The sequence below is a fragment of the Columba livia genome, chromosome 3 (assembly GCF_036013475.1).
Source record: "Columba livia isolate bColLiv1 breed racing homer chromosome 3, bColLiv1.pat.W.v2, whole genome shotgun sequence".
In the NCBI taxonomy this organism is placed as follows: Eukaryota; Metazoa; Chordata; class Aves; order Columbiformes; family Columbidae; genus Columba; species Columba livia.
The window spans coordinates 70,824,575-70,842,504 of NC_088604.1; the positions used below are offsets into that span (position 1 = coordinate 70,824,575).

General features: G+C 44.8%; 1 protein-coding gene across 10 annotated transcripts; it reads left to right on the plus strand.

Annotated features, from left to right (window-relative positions):
• Window positions 1–14: 14 nt before the first annotated feature.
• On the plus strand, window positions 15–11,763 carry PNLDC1 (PARN like ribonuclease domain containing exonuclease 1). Of its 10 annotated transcripts, none has more exons than XM_065057540.1 (19): window positions 15–227; window positions 766–823; window positions 937–1,010; window positions 1,971–2,004; window positions 2,133–2,256; window positions 2,969–3,057; window positions 3,348–3,448; window positions 4,841–4,920; window positions 5,961–6,098; window positions 6,542–6,611; window positions 6,862–6,947; window positions 7,174–7,229; window positions 8,251–8,318; window positions 9,167–9,220; window positions 9,434–9,476; window positions 10,049–10,148; window positions 10,633–10,808; window positions 10,952–11,050; window positions 11,587–11,763. In XM_065057540.1, exons 1-19 carry the CDS (start codon window positions 152–154, stop codon window positions 11,651–11,653), a joined length of 1,593 nt encoding a protein of 530 aa, XP_064913612.1. In that variant the 5' UTR covers window positions 15–151; the 3' UTR covers window positions 11,654–11,763. The 10 variants fall into 10 exon arrangements, 9 of the variants coding, with proteins under 9 accessions (XP_064913612.1, XP_064913613.1, XP_064913617.1 ...); XM_065057541.1 differs by having other exon boundaries at window positions 8,254–8,318; XR_010471439.1 differs by having other exon boundaries at window positions 89–227; window positions 10,049–10,165.
• The last annotated feature ends 6,167 nt before the right edge of the window (window positions 11,764–17,930 follow it).

The following is a 17,930-nucleotide window of genomic DNA, read 5'->3' on the forward strand; positions in this document are numbered from 1 at the left end:
ATTTGTTTTCCTATCCCTCGCAGGTGGAGGGGTGAGCTTGTGCGCACACGGGCGCTGGCAGCTTCCCAGCCGCCGCTTCCGCCGGCTGCCGCCTTTTGTTTAAAGGCGGGGAACGCAGGCGCGCCGGGCCGGGGCAGCGCGGAGGCCGGCGATGGAGGTGGGGGCTGCGGGATTCGAGCGGCACCTGCCGCTTCTGCGGGGCCGCATCCGCCGTGCCGCCTTCCTGGGTGAGCCGCGGGGGCGGCCCGTCAGCCGCTACCGGCGCCCTGAGCCTCGGCTGCCGTCCCGGCCCCTGCCCGCGCTGAGGGGCGGCGGGCCTGGCGCGGGGCCAGCCCGTGGCGCCGCGGGTAGTGGGGTGCGCGTCAGGCGGCCATGGCGCTGGCGTGTGCCAGAGCAGCGAAGGCTGAGGCGCCGGGTTTTGGAGCGGGCAGCAGAGGTCGGGACGGGAGCCCGCTCCGAGGTGCTGGCCTCGGTTCGGTGGGGCTCAGGGAGCAGTTAGCAGGAGGACACTGCACAGAGCGAGGCAGCCACCGCAGAGTGTGTGCGTACGTGAAGGTTTGCGTTCCTCGTCCTGCCCCAGGGGTGAGGGAGCAGGAGAGCTTGCTTCCACAGCAGGCAGTTGCCTTTTCTCTTGAGCTCATACCTCTGGGTCTGAAACAGGTTAGGGTGAAGAGAGGTGCCCCAAAGACCCTCCTCCCGATGCTGGGGAAATGCATGCTTCATATTTCAGATTTGTGTGTGTGTGTGTTCTTTCCATCCCAACAGCCTTTGATATGGAGTTTACTGGCTTGCATTCAAGTTGCCCAGAAAATAACGAGCCCAGGTAAAGCTGTTGGACTTGAAATGTGAGGGAGGCTTGCTGCTCTAGCTGTGTGAGAACAACCTGTGCGCTGCAAACCGTGTTTCTACTCCTCCCAATTCTGGTTTTGTTCATAGCCTGTTTGATTCCCCCGTGGAGCGGTACCTGAAGGCCAGGCAGAGCGTTCAGCGCTTCACAGTTACTCAGCTCGGTAAGTGCTGTTCTGACACAGAAAATAATCTCCTGAGGTCTTAGTGGTAACTGGGTTTTTGCCAGCTGGTGAGCCCTGCAGGTAGCTCTGCTCTTAACTCACTCGTTACAGAGACATTTGTTTGCCGTGCTAGTTTGTTTGCTTGTTTGTTTTTTTCCTCTCTGCTGTTTAACACTCTCAACTATTTTCAATAATTAGAAGTCGGGTTGACTAGATACTTTTTACATGTCTAAAGTTGTTGATGTTTAAAGATTGCAGGTACAAGCACAGGGCTTTTAAAACAGAGGATGCAAGCAAGAAGTAGGTGACAGCAGCTCCTATTCAAGGGTGTGTCATTTAATACAGTGTATGAGTAAGGGGACTATCAGAGGAAAATGAAGGCTAGTATTTCTGATATTCCTAAAATAATAATAAAAAAAAAACACAGGGAAGGGTCTATGGTAGTGAAGGGCTACACTCAATAACCAGGTAGAGGTCAAGAAACAGCTCCAAAACTGTTTAAAATATTGTTCAAAGCCATAGACTACGTAAAATCTTAATGTGCTTTTTAGGGATTAATTAAAAAAGAAAAGTAGTAAAAACCATGTTTCAGTCCTCTGTGGTGCCTAGCTCCTTCCAAATGCTTCTGTAGTGTAGTTGGACCTATGGATCTCTGTACACATAGCTGGAGATTTTTGTCACCCACTCACCTCTTCTCACCCATGGCTCAGTCTGTTTCCTATTTAATCAAACTTAAGTCCTTTTCCCACTTGGCACTAAAAGCTTGTCCCTCTTCAGCTCTCAGAGAGCTAGGGAGCAGCCTGACGGTGGCGGTTCCTCTTAGGATTTGCACTGTGGCATCAGTGAATGGCAAACGTGTACTCCATCAGGGGATCCCCGCATCCCTGACCTAATTTTCACAGTGTCCAGAGACATCCAGCTAAACGTTGCCATGTCAACAGAAGTTTCTCTCTCTTGCAGGGCTGGCAATATTCTCAAATGAAAATTCAAACAAGTAAGTAAAAGAAAAAGGCAGTTTTCTGTTATAATGAAGACAGTGCAGTTGAGATTTTATGCAGAATTCTCTTGGGAGGAGTTATTTCCTGTAACTATCTTCTAGAATTTTTTTTATTTTAATTGTAGGTATGTGGTGCATTCATACAACTTCTATCTCTTTCCTGCAACATTGGGAGTTATGGATGTTGAATTTACCCTCTCTGCATCTAGCATTCAGTTCCTGTCTCATTATGGCTTTGACTATAATAAGGTATGTAATCTCTCTGCCAGAAATCTAGAACAAAGGAAGTCTGTGCAATTACAGGAGAAATTAGGATTAATATCCCTAAATGCTCGATTTCTGGGGTAAGTACCATCTTGCTAAAGTATGAATGCTTCATGTCGTTCATTATCAAGAGGGTAAGTGGTGGTTTTTCTGAACTGCCATAGGGTCAATAACCACATCTTTGTCAACCTAAGACAGATTTCCTCACCTCTGAAAAAGAAAACCTCTCTCTGGTGAGGTGAGGAGGTACTAAAAAGACCCCAGTGGGAGTCTTCACTAGCCGTGAAGGTGGGGAAGTCTCAGCTGCATCTTGCATATCACCGCATTTCCCGTAACATTCAGACTATGTCATCACATAAGAGCACTGTTCAGCAATTGTGGACAGGAAGCATCACGATATCTTAACATTTTAAGTATCTCATTAAAGGAAACGTAAAAGCAGAGCAAAAAAAGATCTTAGAGGTGGTAAAAATGCTTTTCTTTCCTTCATACATAAACACATCTTCCTTTATGTAAGAATGCATCTTGGATTACCTGCAGTTTGTATTTCCAAAGAGGATATTCTGAGAATGAGGAACACCAGCGTCTTTTAAGTATATACCAGTTTTGGACCTACCTAACCTGTTATTCTCTAACTTGCTGCAAGAAAGTCCAGGAGAGAGTAACCAACCTGGCGTATTTTTTTTCCCCTGCTCAGTTCCTCAAAGATGGAATCCCATACATGAATGAGGAGCAGGAGAAGATCTTTAGCCAGCATCTCTTAGCAGGTAGCTGGAAAGTCAGCAGGTGGGCACTATTCAGAGAAGTAGATCCTCAGTACTGACTGTGTTGACAGCTCGCCTGCACTCAGATCACATTTTGTAGAAATATTAAAGCCTATTGGTCTGAATGCCTCGCTGCCAGCTGTTCCAGCATGCTGTGGTCTGTCTGAAGGAAGACTGAGATCACAAGACACAATCTGGAGAGCTGTGTGAATGTTGGAAAGTGATGCTTTTGCATTCCTGCAGCAAGGCACAAGGCTCCCTCTGTAAAGAGCTCTTTTTCACACTGCCTCTTTCTCCCCAATACTGCTGTAGTGACCTAGACAGGGATGTGCTGAAGAAGGCTATTGATGAAGTGACCTGTTGGATAGCTGCAGCAGAGGAAGATGACACTATGGTTCTGCATGATCTGAGTGGTAAGAAACAGGGTGCCTCCCTTTGGCACCTGTGGGCTCTGAGGGGCTTCATCACTTCTCCTGAACCTCTAGGGCGGCTACTGTCCTTTGCTGCCTGTTCTGTTAAACTGCTTTGTTGAGAGTGAAAGCATCTGTGCCCATCCTGCCTTCACAACTCTTTGCGCCCGTCCACGCCTTAGTTCCTGTGAGGCATTCATCTCTGGACTCTACTTTTCTCCTCTGTTATGGTGATGGGTCTTTCTCTAGTGGAAGTGGGTGTCTAGATGCTTGGGGCATGCTTTGTGGTAACCAGCTTCCATTTTGTGCTGCTTCAGAGCAGCAACTGGGGAATTTGTAGTTGCTCTGGGTCAGGACAACTTTTGACTTGTTTTAAATCCTGGGGGATCTGGTTTTTGTTTTCTTCACCTTGGAGAAGGGAAAGGTGGGCCTCCTTTCCAAGTTTGTTCCTTCTCATGGGGAGCAACAAGTTGCCCCATGGAGACACGTGTATCTGCCAGTGAGGACAAACAGGCTGCTTATCACCTCTGGTAGCTTTTGGGAGCACTGTAGCAGAGCTGAGGAATTTCTGTGCTGGTTTGGAGGAGTTGAGGGACAGGGAGTTTTAGCAGAGAATAGTTTGTACGTTTGCTCACAGCGACCAAATCTTAATCCTTTAGGTCAGGGAGTAAGATACAGAAAAGGTTAAGAAGGACAGGAAGTAGTAAAGGCTTTGTCTGTTGTTGATTTTTTTGCAGTGTGTGAAATACAGCGGGTGGGGAATGCGCTATGTTTTGTATCTGCTATGCCAGCTGTAGTAGATATGTTACTGACACTGCAATAGGGTCTGGCAATTGTGAGCACCTGTGACAAGAAAGACATTTATTTAAGTAAGCAATAAGAGTGATTTGGGTGTCCTTTTGTGTACTGTTCAGAAGAGGGTTGGGTTAGTTCTTTATCAGCTGTGGGTGAAAATATGCTGGTGCCTTTCATCTGTGCTTGGCTTCTGAGTGTGTTGCTCTGAAACTCTCCAAAACCACAGACAGTCTTTTTCAGAGTAGTAGCCTTCCTCCTTGTTTTCAGATAGCTTTTTCCTTTCCTCTGTGTCCCCAAAAAAGCTTATTTGCCTGTAATTCTCACTGTGGCCTTTTTTTTTGAGGAGGGGGAGGGGGGTGGGTTTGGTGGGGTTTTTTGTTTGTGTGGGGTTTTTTGTTTGTTTTTTGTCTTTCTTTGGTTTTGTCTTTTTGTATTATCGTGTATGGTAATGTACCAGGGTCTTATATTCATGAGTATTTTCTGCATACTGGGGAAGAAACATCTGGTCAGTCCTTTTGTCTAGAAGAATGCATTTTCCTGAACAGGCTTGTCTGCACCTGTGAAGTTTTCACTAGTGTTTTGGGTTTTTTTTTGTCTCAGGCTATCAGATGTTTGAAGTTCAGCTGGTTTTGAGACAGGCTCTCCAAAATGTTTGGACACAGCCTCTTGGAGACAAGAAGGTGAGACAGTAGTGTGGACTTACTGAAAAGGGGGCTTCTGTCTAGGTAGATAGAACTGACATTCTTGCAGGGACTCTGAAATGTTGCTTATACATTTAATGATAGGGTCCTGGAGGAAGAGAAGAAAATTACAAAGGAGTGTTCTGGAAGTGTTGATTGTGGGATCCCAATAAAAGGGATACAGAAAACTGAGTAACTTTGTTTTCAGTTTGTCCTGTAGCCGCAAAATACTTTGAGGTGGAAGTGCTTGTCCTCGGGGCACTTCTGGAGGGACCCTTTCTGTGTCTCTAGACTTTGTGAGATCTCTCCTTCAATACCTCCACAAGAATGTACAATAAGCCTCTTTTTGTGTTTTTTCCTTTGCTGACTTTTGCCATGTAGTTGCTTTGAAGACTTTTAATCTGTTATGTGGCTTGCTGTTTTGCTATTTGCTATTTTACATTTGATGCAGTGTTTTGTGAATTATACCTGTGGTTGTGGACTTCTCAAAACACGCATCAGAAAACATACCAGTCAGTTGCTTAGAAGTAGATTACAGAAGTTTGGGGGTTTGTTTGGTTGGGTGTTTTTGTTGTTGTTTGTTTGGGTTTTTTGTTTGTTTGTTTTTAATTAGTACTATTTTGGTCTGATAACCAGTGTCATCAGAGTGACAGATTTACCCAGACTTCTCACCTGATGCATAGACTTTGGGGACACTGTGTGATTGCTGTTTGATTCTGCTTTTCGGTACTATGAACTTACCATATTGGTGTCAAATTGAATGGTGTTCATTGTGCTTCAAAAAAACCTGTGGTAGGAACCATCCCCTTATCCAGAGAAGCATTAATAAGACACCCTTAGAGCAGGTCTCTTTTGTTATTGGAGCACTGATCTCCATATGGAAGAGAAGTGAGACAGTTCTGAGGACCCAGGGGATGTGCTGTTTCTGCATTCTTCATAGCCTAGAAGCTGAACTTGTCCTCAGCATTACTGAACCCCAGTAAGCAATGTACATACAAGTAGCACGGGAGGCTGAGATACTCAATGACTCTTCTTTTTAGGTAATGGTGAAAAAAGTGAGTTTCCAGCATCGCCAGCTTCTGGAGAACTCTCCTCATGACTGCTGCCAGAAGGAGCTCATTCTCCTGTCTGCCCGGGGCTTCACCAACCTCTTCCAGACACTTGTTAAAGCCAAGAAGGTAAAATGCCTCATCCCTACTCTTGTTTTCCCTTTCTTATGTTCTATATGCAGATTATTGAATGAATTTCGGCTTCAGGACACTATGGGTGATGTGCAGGCAAAGGCTATCCTTCCCCTTGTGAGTGAGCCTGTAAATCTGATCACTGGAGGATTTTACCAGTGTTCAGCTGAGCTGAGAATCCACTTAGCTCCTTAGGTCCACTCAAATTAGAATGCTGCTGAGAAAATATGCTCCTTAGAGAGTCCACAAGTCTGATTTCCTGAGAGCAGTAGTGTTCTCCTATGAGTTTTGCAGCCTGAATGACTTTTGGGTGAACATGTGTGGGTGCTGTCTGCAGGAGGAAAGCATTACAGCTGTTGAGCATGCCTGAAATTGGTTTTCTCTGAGCTCTCTACAAAATTATGCTCCAATGGGCTGTTATGTTTATATTCTTCCCTTAGCCCCTGGTGGGACACAACATGCTTATGGACCTTATGCATCTTCACGACAAGTTCTACAAGCCCCTTCCAGGTAATGCTGTACTTTTCTGTCCCCAGGCTGCTACCTTTGCAACAGGGATGGGACAGAAAGCACAGTGGTTGTTTGCTGCCCCAGCCACACACAGTGCTTAGCAAGCAGCTGTGCTAGATGCCTCTTCTGAGCTTTAACTGCTGGAGAGGCATATTGTTCCTCTGACTTCACCTCTTTCTTATTAATTTGAAATACCTTTGGCTTTTCCGCAGTTTTACAGTGGTTTTATTCACATGTGTTTCGCTTTCAGAAAGCTATGAAGAGTTTAAAAGGAATATTCACATTCTGTTTCCTGTCCTCATAGACACCAAGACTATAACAAAATCTATCTGGAAGGTGAGATGCAAAGGTCTTTTTATTTAGTTAGAGCTTGTCTTTCACCCAAAGGAGAGGATATCTTTCCTCAGTGGTCTGTGGTTGCAGAACTATGAACAGTTCTCAGTGTTGCCCTGAGACATTCTGCTCTTTAGACCTCATCTAATGAATCAGCAGGACCACTAACTGAGCTCACTTACCACGAGGTCTGTCTTGGTTGGTTTTCAAACATGTTCTTCTTTTATAGAAATATCCGTTTCCTCGAGTATCTAATCTTTTGGAGGTGTATGAGGTGCTGTGCAGGTAAGTGGTGGGCTATAAAGCCTTCAGCAATCCCTTTGTTTTCTTGGGAGATATATTTCAAAGTCAATAATTTCATATGTTCATAACTTCCCTCCTCCCACATGTTTTTTTCAGCTGCTTGCTTATCTTTCATATAAAGTAATAATGCAGTAAATTATTTCTTCTAAGTAAATTCTAATAGTGTACCACCATTACTTTGGTCAGAGGTTTGGCTTGTAGACAGCCTTACGCACAACTTTAGTGTTGTATGTTGCTTATGTCATGTTATGAAATGGGTGAGTTTCAGTTCTCAGTGAAAATGCACCCTAATTTCAAATGCCAGCTCCCAAGAGAGAGCTGCACTGAGCCCAAAGCAGTAACTAAATACAATGTTCAAATGGAGCACATGAGTAGATATCGTGTCTGGTGAGCTTAGCTGTGATATAGTAGAAGAGCTTGGGTTTTTTTTTTTTTTTTCACTTCTTTTGTAGATAAATTGTTTTCACATCAATTTTGGTAAGAAAAGGAAGATTTTTGCAACTTTCCCCTTACCCCCTACTCCCAAGAAGGAGATGTGAAATTAGTGCTTATAGAAACAGTACTGGGATTCTGGTTATTTTTGTTTATCAGTTTCAGACTGCAGATTCTCATGAGCTTTCATGCTTGCTCGTTCTTTTATTTCAGTCATTCCATGGGTATCTTTATTAATTTGTCTTCCCAAGTTCCTCATTCAAATAGAACCATCTAGTCAACCCCTTTCCTTGGAGTTTTCACATGTTTTGCATGCAGTTAGAGCAGACTTGCTGCTTAAAGGTTTGATCGGGGGAGGAGACTGAGAAGGTATTTAGGAGTTCGTTTTCAGGAAGGAAACTGGTCGATATTATTGAGCTAAGTATCTTAGCCTTTTCACAGAATTCTACCAAAAGTCCTTTTAAAGTCTTCAGTAGCTTTTTCTGAAATGAAGCTGCTGGTCACTAGAGAACAGTAACTTTAATGTAATGATGAGGCAAGACAAAAATCTTACACATCCACTTGTCTTCAGCAGAAACCTAAATCCAACAGATCCAGCATCCCCAGTGATCACTCTTGCAAGTGACTGCTCAAGATATGGTATGTTCTTCAGTAAACCTTCAAAGTCAGGTAGCTAAAAGGGGTTTTGTTTTACTTTATGGCTGTGCACATGCAAAGCATGAGTGAGGTCCAGTGGGTCTGCTGAATTTGCACCGAGCTGCCAATACACTTTTTTGTCCAGACCCAAAGCCTGGGTTCCCAAAATGTCATGTGTCCTGCATGTCTCCAGTAGCTGCTGAGGGTAGTGCAGGGCAGGTTTGCATCACGCTAGCACAGATGGCGTTCATGCTAAGTTGGGTTGAACTGAGCCCAACTTGGGCCTGCAAGGAGTTGGTAGCCCTCGGAAGGGGCAGGGGAGGTGGGAAACAGTGGTCCTAGAATAGAAAACAGCAGGAGTTGGTGGCTCATGTGCAGAGTTAGTGGTGCTGCGTGTGCAGGGGGCTGTGTTCAGTGCATGGGGTGATCCTGGCTGCAAGGCAGATGTTTTCTGGCTTCTCTCGGCAGTGTCATGTCCTGCAGCGCAGGGCCTCCTGCATTTTGAAATGTTTCCTGGTTCCCATGCCATCAATAACGTATACAACACAATCTGGTTTAGATCTTCATGTGAGCTAGTATTTTGTAACGTACATCTCGCTAAGCTTTTCGGTGATTCATGTAACTGCAGCCTTTTTGTTGGTTTTGTTTTAAAATCCGTGGTAGAAGCGTTGACTTTCTATGGGGTGTAAAGGTTTCAGGGCGAGGAAGGAAACAGAGCTGAGGGTGGGGGCAAAAACCCCAAAACAGAACAGTAGTTCTCATGAATGTTTGGATTCTGCAGTGGAGCGGTTTCCACAGTGTACTAAAGGTGTTTATTTCTTTTCTAAATTTATTTTGTTGGACACTTACAGCTGAGAAGAAATCTCCTCACGAGGCAGGCTATGATGCATTTCTCTGTGGTTCAGGTAAAATGCTTCTGAAACACTTCTCTAAACTTTGTGTAGGGACTTGGTAATTCCTTTCCTGCTCTACAGCTCTCTTTGATGCTAAGAAATATTTGTTTATATACAGTCTGTTGCTATTAGTAACCTAGCTGCACTTTAGTGAGTTTTTGCTTTCCATTTGTTTAGTTCTGTTTCTTTAGCTTTATTCTAATGCCACCTCATTGTTCCTTCTAGTTCTTCTGAAGTCAGCTCATTTGCTACTATGCAGATCCACAGAGTGAGTGATATTTAAATGTTTACTGAAAACTGCATTACATGAATGGGTGCTACGGAAAACAGTTGTCAGTTCACTCTGGCTGACTCTTTGTTTTGCAGGCTGGCCTTCCTTTTGAATCAGAGAAAGTGTTACTGGAAATGTCACTGTTCTAATTAGATTTTTATTTTATAAATCTGAAAGTAGTAGCTTTATGTCAAAGCTGGCATTTAAAAAATGAATTAATGGGCCATGCAATGGCTCAGATGTTGGGAAATGGCATTGTGACTCCTTTATCGTCGAACAAGCTCTCTCAAGTTCAGTTCACTTGGGTAACATTCAAATAATTTTCCACTAGTTTCCATTTTTGAAATCTGTGTGATTCAGTGCCTTCAGTTAAGTTGCTAAGAGGCAACTGTTCAAATCCCTCCCCTTTGCTTGCAGCTTTTTAACTTCTGTAGAACATACCAAGATCTGAAATACCTATTTTGTCCCTAGTGCAAGAGCTTCTTCAGGAGCTCTGTGCTCCAGAGACACTGTGCAGCAGTGCAGCGCTGGAGAAACAACACTTTGTTCCATTTTGTTTTCTGATGTAGTGATGCAGTGGAGGCTGATCCTTCTTTCTCTCAGTATCTCACCGTGTTAGCTGAGTATCTGAACAAAGTGAATTTCATCCGAGGAAGTGTTTCAAGCATTGTGCGTATGAATTGCAGGTCTGTGACCAGTTGGTGGGGTGCGTAGGTCAGTCGCCTTCTTGATGGCTTCATTAGAGGAGAAAAATCCACCAGTGTCTGGGCCCACCTTGGCAGAAGTTGCCATCATATAAATGACACAACTGATGTTTCAAAATGGCAAATGAGTTGAATTTCTGCTTTGTGAAATGTTTTCGTATTGTTATCCTGTAAGATGGCATTAGTCAGTTTACATTGCCCTAATTCTCTCTGCTCTGTTAGAGAGTTTGCTGTTTCTCTGGTGGTTTCTCCATGGTAATCGTGACAGTTTGCTTTTATGACTCATGTTCAGAAGAATCTTGGGACAAAAGAAAAATAATTTTACATCAACAGCTGTGTTGTACAACCTGTCTTATGTGTCATGTTTTGCGTATTTTCTGATTATATTAGTAGTGCATCTGTAGTATTTCTGAACTCAGATCTATGTCTCCGTATTGCACATTTTCCAGAATTTTTCTGGAGAAGATGCTTCGTGCCAACATCTCCCTCTTCTGGTTGTCCATGTCCAAGGCTGGCCAGGGCTGAATGAAAGGCAGATCTACCAAGAGTTTAATGCTTTTTGTTGCTTTGATGTCAGACGGCTTTCAAAGAACCAGTTCCTTCTGCTCTCCAATAAATTTAAGGAGTAAGTCTTAATTTCCCGCCCCTTGATCCTCTTTGATTTACGTCTGGTCTGACCGCTCTTGGATAAAGAGATTCCTGTCCTGAGCTGTGGGATGCTGTAGGCAGCCTGCAAGCCGTGGCTCCTGACATCTGCTTTCATTACAGCATCAGGCATGTTCTGAGAGATTATAAGGATCACCCTCACCTGCGGGTTTCTGTCTATCGCCACTGGAAGCACTCTCCGAGCGTGAACTGCCTGCTGCAGTGAGTTACGGGTTCCTTCCGAGGGGGTCTGGTCCTGTCCCAGCAGCAGTCTGGTGCTCTTTGCCATGTTCTTCTGCCAGCCCTTCAGGAGAACAAGGGGTTCAGAAGCAGGTTCACTCGCCAACTGCTGGGTGGCCACCTGTGAGCTTTCAGCCCTGGGCAACTGGACTTTAATCTTGATACTGATTCACCAGGGAACGTTACCCCATGGATAGCACGAAACTACGGGTGTGCTATCATAACAGACAGGGGCTTATCTTAATGAGCTGTAGTGCTAGCTCTAATAAGCTTGAGGAGCGAGAGGCAGAGTCTTTCACGTGTGGGATGGATGCGTGTTTTCTCCAGCAGAGTCAGAAGCTCTGGAGAGAATTCCAGATTGAAAGTGTATCCCTCTGGTGAGGTTGTGACAGCAATGCTCTTGCAGGGTGCATTTCTGGCCTGACGCGGTTTGGAATCAAATCTCAGAGCTTAGTGAGAACAAAATTGAGCCCTAAATATAAGAAGTCTAACAGCATTTTATTTTTCTTGCCCTTTAGAGTCTCTGGCATTGTGGTGCTGTGGTCTGTCTTGGCCTTTGTACTCGGAGGAGCTCCTTGCTCTTAGTTCTGAAGGATTGCCTTACAGATGAGATGTCAGGAACACAGGTTTTATTTTTTGTGTTTCTCTGTTTTGTTTAATTTAATTCAATAAACTATGAGGAAAAAAAAAAAAAACTGTGAATAGTATTTTCAATTGTTTTATTGCAAATGTGTGTTTAAAGAGGATGTGTTGGTTTCCATTTTGTGCTCTTTTGTAATCTGTTAAAAGCACAGTCCTCTCCTGAAGAGGGAGAGAGGGTTCTTCTGATGCCTAATTTACTTTGATCCTCTGTTGGTTCTTCACAGCTATTCATAAGCCCAGTTATATCCCAGTGCTTGTGCTGCTGTGTAAAACACATTTGTATTGAAGTCTGGGAATTTATGAAATGAAAGAGGCTATTTTTAGTTTCAGTTGTAAAGCAGAGGAAACGTCATAGTTTACAAAATGAAAATGGGCAGAGTTGATTCAGAAACTACTCTTGGGCCACATGAAGAATTCTGGTGAATAGTAAAGAATTTGCAGTGCTGTCAGTGTTGTGCAGAAGAGCTGAGGACAGATAAAGACAAGTGAAATGTATCAGCTTCCAATTTGTAGAATATACACAGGTCGGGTGAGTTGGCACACATTTTTATTTGTTTCTAGCGCACAGCACGTGAGCAGTCCTTTATCCAAAACTATCACGAGGGGGGCTTTGTTGATGTGTTTCTCTGATATAGCTGCATTATTTGTCAGTCCAGGAACTGTGGTCTTTATTAATTTCATTCTCTTCTTAAAAACAACCTGCCGATTCATGGTTTCCATGTAATGGTCCCTAGATTTCATCAGTCAGAATTGGATGGGGCCCGTGATCATCCAATACATAGAATCTGCCTTTTAATCGGCTGTCAAATCACAGAATGGTAGAACGGGCATAGCTGCAGGGGACGAGCAGCAGCAGGAGGGCGTGGCGGCCTGCCCGGAGGTCACGTGCGCTCTGCTGCCAACGGCTCCTGCTTTGCTGCTCCTCAGGAGAGACGGGCAGCGTCCCTTCAGATGTGGTTCTTGAGATCTGCGCAGCTTGTGGTTTACAGCTCTTACTTCATGAGCCACCTCCTAGCCACACAAATAACTGACTTCTTGATACCTTTTTTTTTTTTTTTAATAACCCTTCAGTGACAGGGTTCTCTGTCACAGTGTTTCTTCAAACACCAGTGTAAGTATCTCCCTATTTATTCTGTAATGGTGGGTTTTTTTTGTCATTTAGCATCATTAGGCACCCCCCCTTGTGTCAAGGAGAGCACAGGCTCTGTGCGTTATGTAGATTTGGGAAAGCTTTCACTGAGTGTTACACATAGGAGCATGCGTTTTCCCATAAAAAGCACTCTTCTTGGTTTATGATCTGGGAATTGTTATACCCTTGTTCTCTGGGGTCCGGATTCAGCTAGCTGCTTAGACGTGGGGAAATGCAGCATGCACTTTGAAGGAACAAATAAATTGTTTGTTCTGTGTTAATTTTTTCTCCTTTCCTCCCGTGTTTTTGTCCGAGTGGCACACAGACAAATAATGAATTAGTTCCCTGCAGTATTATTCTCTCTCTCCTGTTTCACCATCTAGAGAAACACACTTGCCTGTGGAAGAAAGCAGAGATCCTTTCACCCTTCTGAGAAATCGCCCATGGGTCTGACCTTGCCTTCTCCCTCTCCAAGGGACAGATGTACCTCATGGAGCAACATAGTGTAGTGAATCTGGAGACTACATTAGAGATGGGACAACTTTATAAATAGTAATTTCAATAGATCTACTAGATAGTTCTACTATAAATCAGTTAAGTGTATATGTAGAGTAAATGCATGAAGAAGAAATGAGAGCAGGTTGAGTATAATCTGATCTCTTTCCTAGGGGAGAATTTACAGAAACAAGTTGCTTTTCTGTAATAACCCAGGGTCACTGCTCACAGCCTTTCAAAGACATCAATGAGATGTACTAGCAGTCAGTTCCCATAAAATGGGTTAGCTGGGGGCTATTCTAACAAATCAGCAATTTATAGCTATGGGAATAGATTTACAAGTTTTCCTGAGTGGCTGAAGATCAAGACAAAATCTCTCTGAACATGCCAATCTGGCCATTCTGACCTCAGCTATTGCTTTCGCTCCAGACTAGGGAACTGTTATTAATTGAAGTTGAAAGTATCAAAAGTAGTTCAGGTTATGCCTGTTCCTGTGTGGCTCCTGCAAGGAGTAGGGCATACTTTTGATTCTTGTGAAGCCAATTTGAAGTGGTGCAACCTGCCTCATTACTCTGGCTTTGAAGAGGTGCCTGTCAAAGTTGCTGAGTGGACCCGAGGGCTGGCAGCTCAGAAAATCAAAACTATCTTCCTAAGACAGTGATAAAACCACAGCCAAGTCCTAGCAGCAGTTATAGTACATCTGCTTCTCAGCACTATGAGAAACTTGTACTTTAGCTGTAAGGATTGAAAGGATAATTCCAACCCCCAATTAAAGAAAATCTTAGAATTCAAGTTGTGCAGGTGTGCAGTAAAAGTATAGCCCTGCAAATGGAGCATTGCAGATCAAGATATCAAGAACAATTAGATTTTTGATATATTGTTTTTTGGTTTTTTTTTCACATGTTAAAGGTTAAATTTGTCTTTTTAAGGTAACATCTCTACTCTGGTGGGAAGCCTCTCAGAGCACCTCCTGTTGCTGAACACCCAGAGTGCAAGTCTTGCTGTGGAGGAGCTCAGCATTGTCTCAGATGCCCAGTCCCCTCTGTAAGGCAGTTGTGTTAAGGAGATACAGACCAGCGATGCTGGGCAGAGCACAAATCTCTCTATCTCTTGGTTTGCTGGAGGTGCCCAAAAGCACCAAATTAGAGCTGCGCTGGAGGTGTGGCATGTCTCCTGGTGGGGATGGCTGACAGCTGAGATGTCTGGCTTGCAGAACCACCACAGGGGCCAGCCCAACCCCCCCAAGAGTGCTGGTGGAGAGCCACCCATGTCAGAACACATAAGCACTGCCTATGTTGTTATAAAGGCTGTGGCTGAGCAGCAGGGAGGGAGGAAAGCCCTCTCCAAGCCCTACCTGTGCTCCCAGAGACATGGAGCTCATGGGGCAGAAGATGGCTGAGGGTGGCTGTGGGGCACAGGCTGGGGCAGGCAGAAGGGGGAGGCTCAGCAAGGATGGAGACTAGAAGGAAAACATGCGCAGGCGGAGGTGATGGAAAAGGAAGATTTTCTTCCGGATGTCCCCAAGGAGCTGTGAGTTTGTTGCAAGGCAGAAGGCCAGGAAAAGTGGAGAAGAGTCATGCTGCCAGGATGCATGGGAGACAAGAGAGGCTTTGCGCCCAGTGTCTCACCCAGCTCATCTCTGCTTTCTCTTCCTGCCTTGTTCAAGTTTGTGGTTTTAACCAGTTTCACCAAAGCCAGTACTTTAATTATTGTGTGAGCACCTTTGGACTCAGCTTCAGGGAAAAAACATGGGGCAGTTCCAGCTCTGAGGGGTACCTGGGCTGGGGTTGTTCACTTTTAACAGAGACACTGCAGCCACAAGTGATCCTGCCTGACATTCAGCCCCATGCCCTGCAGCTTGGGTGGGGGAACAGGACCCGGATCCTTGGCATGAGGATTCTAATGTGCCTTTCGGTATCTTAACACACAGGCAAGTAGTCGAACCTTCTTGCAACTTCTCCCCACCCAGGTGAGCATATAGAGATGAACAGATGTCTTACCAAAGGCAGTATGAATATGGGGCTACTGTGTCCCCTTCTCCCTGTGTAGGACAGCCAAGGACCCCTCTAGTCACAGGAGTGATTGACACTGGTTCTCCTGTTTGTGGAGCAAGTGTGCTCACCCACAGACCTCTACAAGACCTTCTGCAGCCAAGCTTTAGAAGAAAATGGCAATCAGGAAATCAGTTGGCAAAGAACTTAATGCCAATGCTGTAAGCTAGTGCTTTTAAAATACCTGTGCGATGGAAATCTGTAAGAGGTAATGGTTACAATACAGGAGAAACACATGACGTCCTAGCAGAAACACATCCAGTTGAAAAAAAGCACTATTTAAAACATGAAAACGTGTTACTCAACACCACCTAGGCGCGCACACAAATTGAGGAAATCCTAAAGTAGTTCTAAGTCTGGACCTGGTCCAACTCACTGACACGCCTGGAGTTCACCTGGGTTTCAAATCAGTGGAAGAATAATCGGTAATCCTTATTCTGTATTTTGAAGTAATACAAAACTATTTGACTTGTCCCATAAAACCTGGCACTAGAGATTGGACAGAGCTGGGGCATGTTCTGAGTTTGCTCCGAAAGACGCTGCTAGAAATTTCTGCTTTGTGTCCAGCTTTTGGTTACCAAAGGTCACTCTGTCTATAATTTCCCATTGTTTAACAAGCTGCTTGCTTACAAGCGCAGCCAGCATAACCAAAACAGGCAGTTGTTCACTTACCCATCAGAATTCATCTGTCCTCTGCATGTAACACATACAACAGACTTTGCCATTCCTACATAAATTTATGGATTTGCAAACCCACAGGCTCCCACAGCTGCCTGCAGTGCTCAAAACTTGCCCCCTCCCCTGGGATGTGGGACTGAAGCAGCCTGATGTAATTGTTCCATAGGGCCGTTGGGTCATGGGAACTGATGCCACAGGAGACGTGCTGGGCTCCTGGACCTCCCCTGCAGTCCGGCAGCCTCCAGCAGCTGGGTGGCCTCCAGGGGATGGGCTGGGGCTGGCTGCTCAGCAAGGGGTGTCTGGGGGTTGTCTGCAGCCAGGGACATCCCTGTGGAGGGGGGATGCTCTTTTTTTCACAGCTTGCATGGATGAATACCCTACGTGTACTGTAACTTAGCACAAGAAAAGAGCATGGTGGTGGGGGGCAGGAATGCAACCAGGCCTCTTCCTAATCCCATAGGCACCTGTCACCATCTTTAGACTCCCAAATACTTCGATAGTGTGGCAGACACCTCTGACTCCACACCTGCTCGCTACTGAACAGAAATGTAGGGTAGTGATGTAGAAGTCTGTGTTCCACAGTGCTTGCCAGCCTGACAGGCACAGGAAAGATGACGGCTGCCATCATGGTGACAATGATGGCAAGTTCAAGCCTCATCCAGGGGCCTTGCTGTGGAGAGCTGATTTGGACAGTGATGAACAAGATCAAACTGGAAAGAACAACAAGAGGGGTAAAAATAAGGTAATTAGCGACAGAAGTAAAGATGATTATTGCATTGCTGTTCCTAGAACCCTTGGCAAGCAGAGCCTTTGGGTCCCTCATATGGTGAAATCCCCCATTCCACTGAGCAGGCAGGACAGGTGCCAAAGAAGAGCATATGTGCGGGATGAGAGGGGCTCAGGCTGACTGTGCCGGTGATGTGTGGGGGACAGGACCCTCAGGCACTGTGCTGCACTGGCAGTTATCAAAAAGAAGGGACCAGCATTGTTCCCAGTGAAGAAAACAATGCCCAGCACCAAGCTCAGATAGCTGAGAAGCCCCTCTGAAACTGCAGGTGACTGCAGGTCCATTAGTATTGGCATGGAAGTCACTTCAGCGATGGCCATATTTAGGACACGCACAGTAACTTTGCTCCTCTTCATCCTGAAGCACAGAAACCAGGTGGTGACACTATTCCCACTTATCCTCAAAGTGGCATTGAAAAGCACTCACCTGACAAAAACTGCCTTCAGAAATAACACACTGTCTTCTCAGCCCTTGGATTCAGTCTCATTTGGTTTTGCTGGGTCTGTAATGAGGGATAACATAGTGTTTGACTCTGTTATGGCATCACTTGAATCAAGAGCTGTTTTCTCTGTCAGCAAGCGGGAGATGTTTTGCTATCAGTTTGCATTACTGAAGCTGACTGAAAAATATTGTCATATTATTAAATAGTTTAAAAGTTCATAGGTATTATAATTCAGAGGGATTGCAAACAATTTAATTTGTCATGAGTCCAATGTATTAGGAACAGTGTAGTCTCTGAATGTTACTTTTAATAAACAAATTACTTTTACAAATTACTTTGGGTTTATCAAACACCCTAGAGTTAAAGCTGATACACATTTTGTACTGCATATTCTACTCCAGCTGTTTTACTGAGTGATCCCGATTCCCCGTTACAGCAGGTTTACAAAGATCCCAGCTCAGGCAGGGAAAGCGGAAGGTAAAAATAGCTTCTTGCTGAGACAAAGCTGCCTGTTGGTGAGGGCTTCTGCAAAGGTTAGAAATAAAATTCTGCGAGTTATGCAAAAGTCCAAGCGGACAGTGTTGAGCTGATGGCACAGCAGAGATTCTCTTTTAAATAGCACTGCATGCAAAGAAATA

Bases quoted from the DNA above. Each gene is read 5' to 3' on its own strand.
- PNLDC1 (XM_065057540.1), top strand. From the start codon at position 152: ATGGAGGTGGGGGCTGCGGGATTCGAGCGGCACCTGCCGCTTCTGCGG. The intron at 824-936 runs GTAAAGCTGTTG...TTTTGTTCATAG, and splicing joins CCAGAAAATAACGAGCCCAG to CCTGTTTGATTCCCCCGTGG. The intron at 10,149-10,632 runs GTGCGTATGAAT...CACATTTTCCAG, and splicing joins GAGGAAGTGTTTCAAGCATT to AATTTTTCTGGAGAAGATGC.